The 4780-nt window shown below is 39.1% G+C and overlaps 1 protein-coding gene and 1 non-coding gene across 2 annotated transcripts; one reads left to right on the top strand and one right to left on the bottom strand.

Annotated features, from left to right (window-relative positions):
- Nucleotides 1–507: 507 nt before the first annotated feature.
- On the bottom strand, nt 508–613 carry LOC145633430 (small nucleolar RNA R71). The gene has a single exon (XR_014112755.1). It is a non-coding gene; the product is annotated as a small nucleolar RNA R71 (small nucleolar RNA).
- A 1491-nt stretch (nt 614–2104) lies between these two features.
- LOC145632797 (uncharacterized) lies at nt 2105–2598 on the top strand. The gene is made up of 2 exons (XM_081685131.1): nt 2105–2362; nt 2482–2598. Exons 1-2 carry the CDS (start codon nt 2105–2107, stop codon nt 2596–2598), a joined length of 375 nt encoding a protein of 124 aa, XP_081541257.1.
- Nucleotides 2599–4780: the final 2182 nt, after the last annotated feature.

The following is a 4780-nucleotide window of genomic DNA, read 5'->3' as shown; positions in this document are numbered from 1 at the left end:
TCATTCTCTTGTGCCATTTGATCCGGAGATCGAGAGGACTATTACAAAACTAAGGGTTTCTAGGCAATCTTTAAGCTCTAGCATTTCAAGTGAAGAAGAACCGCAACAAGTGGAACAAGCAAGAATGGGAGAGAATCCGAGAGTGGCATTGAAAGAATTGGGGATTCCCGGTGCATATAGATTTGAGAGTGGAATTTCTCCACCTACAACTTCGGCAAACAATTTTGAAATTAGGCCGGCTATGATCACTTTGATAGAAAGGCGACAATTTAGTGGAGCCAAGAATGAGAGCCCCTAAATCATCTCAAGGAGTTTGAAAAATATTGCAATACTATCAAGGTGAACGAAGTTTCCCAAGAATTCATCCGCCTCAAGCTCTTTCCATTTTCTCTCATTCGGCGTGCTTTGGAATGGCTAGACAAGGAGGTTAAGCCAATTCTCTAACGACATGGGACGAGGTTACGGAGGAATTTCTAACTCGTTTATATCCACAAAAGAAAACGGCGGAGGCAAGAGCTTTGATTTAAGGTTTCAAACAAAAGCCATGTGAGAGCCTCTATGAAGCATGGGAGACGTACAAGGAGTATCAAAGGGAGTTTCCTCACCACGGGATTCCAACCTATCAAATCATTCGAATTTTCTATGGAGGCCTAAGTCCCCAAGACAAGTCATGCCTAGATGGAGGAGGCGGTAGTCCCATCATGAATAGGACAGAAGAAGAAGTGGTGGACATCATTGAGGATGTTGTGAAGTATTATAGAGATTGGCAAGATAGTGAGAGAATCAACTAGCAAGAGTAGCTCTACGGTGTACTCGGTTGATCATTTGAATGCGATTAACAATCTGTCTTCACAAACGGCAAACTTGGGGAAGGAAGTAAGTGCAAGCAAGGAAAAATTGGAGAGTTCTTCTTCCCAAGCTCCAAGTCTTCCCTCCCAATTTAAGGGGAGAGGTACTCCTTCTAACTCTCATCCCCCTCCTTCTTCTAGTAACATTCCTAGTGGTTGTTTGTTTTGTTATGTGTCTGGTTCATATGATCATGATTCTAAAAATTGCCCTCATGCTTTCCCGGAGAGTAATGATGATTTTGACAATAATGAGAGTGAACATGTGAACTATGTGTCAAATAATAATAATGTGCAAAATTTTGATAACCAAAGGGGTCAATGTAATAGGAATTACCAAAACCAAGGTAATTTTTACAACTATAACCAAGGTGGTGGTTAAAGGAACCAAGGGAACCAAGGTTCTCGTGGTAATAACAACCAAGGTTATAGTAGCCAAAATCAAAACCAAAATTATGGTAATCAAAACCAAAATTATGGTAATGAAAACCAAAGTTATGGAAATCATAACCAAGGTAGTGGTAGCCATAAACAAGGTTATAATCAAAATCTAAATAGGGGTAATTGGAACAATCAAGGTAGGGGCAATTTTCAAAATAATGCTCAAAGGGGTCCCCCACCCGGATTTGTTCCAAGCATTTTCAAAATAACCTTCTTTTTCTAGGACTAATTTGGAGGAAATAATTGAAAATCAAACCAAGTTGTTGAACACATACATGGCCGTTAGTGACAAGAAATTCAATGAAGTAATGACTCATAATAAAATGCTTGAAAACCAAATTTCTCAACTTGCTAATGCTTTGAAAGACCATGCTAGTCCTTCTTCTCTACCTTTCCAAGGCTTAGATCCTAAAAGACCCGTGAATGCTATTGTTACAAGGAGTGGTAAGGTTCTTGAGGAGAATTTTCCTAGGAAGAGTGGTACTAAGGAGGGTCCTAAGGAGGTCTTAGTTGAGGATGAGAGAAATGGTGCATCCTTGAGAGAGGTTGTTATTGAGAAACCTAGAGAGGCAAGAGTGGAGAAAGAGATTGTGAAACCCAAGCTTCCATATCCACAAAAATTCATGAGACATAAGTTGGATGAACAATTTGCAAGATTTGTTGACATGCTTAAGCAACTTCATCTTTCTCTACCTTTTACCGAAGTTGTTACCCAAATGCCTAACTATGCAAAATTCCTTAAAGACATTTTGAGTGGTAAGAGGTCTTGTGATGTGGTGGAGATGTTCAACTTGACCGAGAATTGTAGTGCAATCATAATGAACAAGATGCCACCAAAGTTGAAAGATCCCGGAAGCTTTTTTATCCCTTGTGCCATTAACAAGATGAAAATTGATAATTCCTTATGTGACTTAGGAGCTACTGTTAGCTTAATGCTATATTCGATTTATCAAAGACTTGAGTTAGGAGAACTTATGCCTTCTAAGATTACCTTGCAATTGGCTGATAGGTCAATTAAGATCCCCAAGGGGAAGGATGAGGATGTTCCTTTGAGAGTTGGGAAGTTTGTTATTCCGGTAAATTTTATGGTGCTTGAAATGGATAAGATGCTACCATTCTCATTATTCTTGGTAGACCTTTTCTTGCTACCTCGGGTGCTATGATTGATGTTAAGACTGTAAAGATTTCACTCAAGGTAGGAGAAGATGTTATTGAATTTGATTTGAATGAAAGCATGAAATATCCATGTTCATCTTTAGAAAATTTCATGTTGATTGTTTCTCTTGATCTTGTTGTATCTTCCATGCATTAGCATTTGCTCACTTCTAACGATCGTCTTGAGAATGTCTTGTTGAATAAGGATAAGATAGGTGCTCCTATCAAGAAAGTGAAAATGTATGCAGATTTGCTTGATGGAGGCATTGAGGAAGTGGATGAGCGGTCAATGTTTGAGGTCAAACCTTTTCCATAACACTTTAGCATCAAGGGATCAAGTTGGAGCGGTCCCAATTTGGTCAAGAGTGGTTTTCCAAATGTTTTTGTGGAAGTCTCAATGAAAGATTTTCTTTCTCCGCTCAAGGCCAAAGGCAATCATCTAATGAAGTATTTCAACGATGCTCTTGTTGGTTTGGTGGACTCATTGTTTCTCCGCCAACCACCTTAATTGGTGGAGGACGTCGAGCTATCAACGTTAACCAAAAGCGCTACTCGGGAGGCAACCCGGTTTTCTAACCTTTTTCTTTAGTCTAATATTTTTCTTTATTTCCTCCTTTGAGAACATTTCTTATTTCTTTCTATTTTGGTTTGTTCTTTTAATCTTAGGTGCCATGGGATTTTAATCGGAGAAAATTTCCAACAATTTTGGTTTTACTTCAAGACTTTGTAAGGTTTGGTTATGCTTAGAGGAAAGGGGTCGTTCAAGTTATATGTTCTCGTGTTTGCTTTCCCATCAATTTTTCTTCATGTTCAAACATATTTTGGATTCTTGCTCATAAATTTTTTAAGTCCTTGATCATGACATTTGATAGGGACGGTGAGAATGCAAACACGAAAGCATTTTTAAGGGGTATTTCTCTTTTTAGTGCCATACCGAGATGTGGGGGGTGTGCACGCACAAAGCTGTGCACGCGCGCATCTCGAAGACCCCGCGGGCTCAGGTATATTCCCGCAAGCGCGAATACTTGTACACCAAAGATGCCAAAATCCGACCAGGAACTTCCCGCGGGCCACTAGTAGAAAAATAGCTATACGTAACGGGCAAAAAAGGCCTATCCATAATGGGCAACGGGCGTTACGTATACCACCGTTACGGATAGCTAGTGTTATTTGTAACGTGCAGTGTCCGTTACGAATAATGGGTTATTCATAACGGGCACTTGAAATGTCCGTTAAGAATAACGGGTTATTTGTAACGGACATTTCAAGTGCCCGTTACAAATACCCCGTTATTCGTAACGGACATTTAAAGTGCCCGTTATAAATAACCCGTTATTCGTAACGGACATTTCAAGTGCCCGTTACAAATAACGACTTATTTGTAACGGGAATTTCAACTACTGCAGAAACCTATTTGTGTCTCCCCAAAACCAAACCCAGTAGTACCTTTCACGTCGAATCATAATCGAATGAAGTGAAAGTGTGGAATGTCTTGTTGCGGATAGTTTTAATTTCTTTTCTTTTCTCTCTGTTTTTTGAAAACCTAGTATAAGAAAACTGCCAATCCAGTTTGGTTGGTTCATAGCAAGGGTCCAATAATGGTGTAGTTGGATGGGGCTTCAGTAGAGCTTTTCAATGATATATTATAAGCCCAATTCCGATGAATAATGAGGAAGTTATGGCCAAATTACTAAACTGGGCTCGGTTTGAGCCTTATATGCGGCCCAATGATCTAGAGGAGGGCCTAATATGGATTTATCATTCCTAATGCAATTAGGAATGGTTTTAGTCTTCTAGATTCTTCTAGAAGGTTCTTTTCATTCCTAATTCAATTAGCATTGATAAATTGACTTTTGTTGACTTTTTGGAATTTTAATCAGAATAAAAGAGTGTTTTTGAGGAAAATACAATTTTATCCTCCTGTACGGTTAAATTTTATCTGAATTTAGAAAACGCGTAAAAAAATTGATTAGCACCTAACGCCAGACATTAGCGCCTGGCGCTAAGCTTGGCACCTGGCGCTAGCGTTAGCGTCTGGCGCTAATGTCAGCATCTGGCGCTAACTTCGTTTTTTCACGTCGAAACTCTGGTTTGTTTTTCTATCTTTTTGGCTGATTTTCTTTATAAAAGCCTCCTAAAAACTCTGTTTTTCATGAATAAAATATCATCAATTCTCAAGAATTCTCTGATTCTCTTTTCTCCCGAAGCTAAAGCTTTCTTTCTCTTTTTTTTTTTCTAAACCAACCCTTTTGCATACAACATTCCGCATTCACAAGATCTAGAAATACCAAGCATTGTTCGAAGTTGCCTTCGCCCTAGACGTGAAAGGTTTTAATTTC

Source organism: Chenopodium album, chromosome 5 (assembly GCF_948465745.1).
Source record: "Chenopodium album chromosome 5, dcCheAlbu1.1, whole genome shotgun sequence".
Taxonomy (NCBI): domain Eukaryota; kingdom Viridiplantae; phylum Streptophyta; class Magnoliopsida; order Caryophyllales; family Amaranthaceae; genus Chenopodium; species Chenopodium album.
Note: the sequence above shows the minus strand (reverse complement) of the source record. Positions and strands in the feature narration are given on the sequence as shown.

Bases quoted from the DNA above. Each gene is read 5' to 3' on its own strand.
- LOC145632797 (XM_081685131.1), top strand. From the start codon at position 2,105: ATGAACAAGATGCCACCAAAGTTGAAAGATCCCGGAAGCTTTTTTATC. The intron at 2,363-2,481 runs GTAAATTTTATG...ATTTCACTCAAG, and splicing joins TTGGGAAGTTTGTTATTCCG to GTAGGAGAAGATGTTATTGA.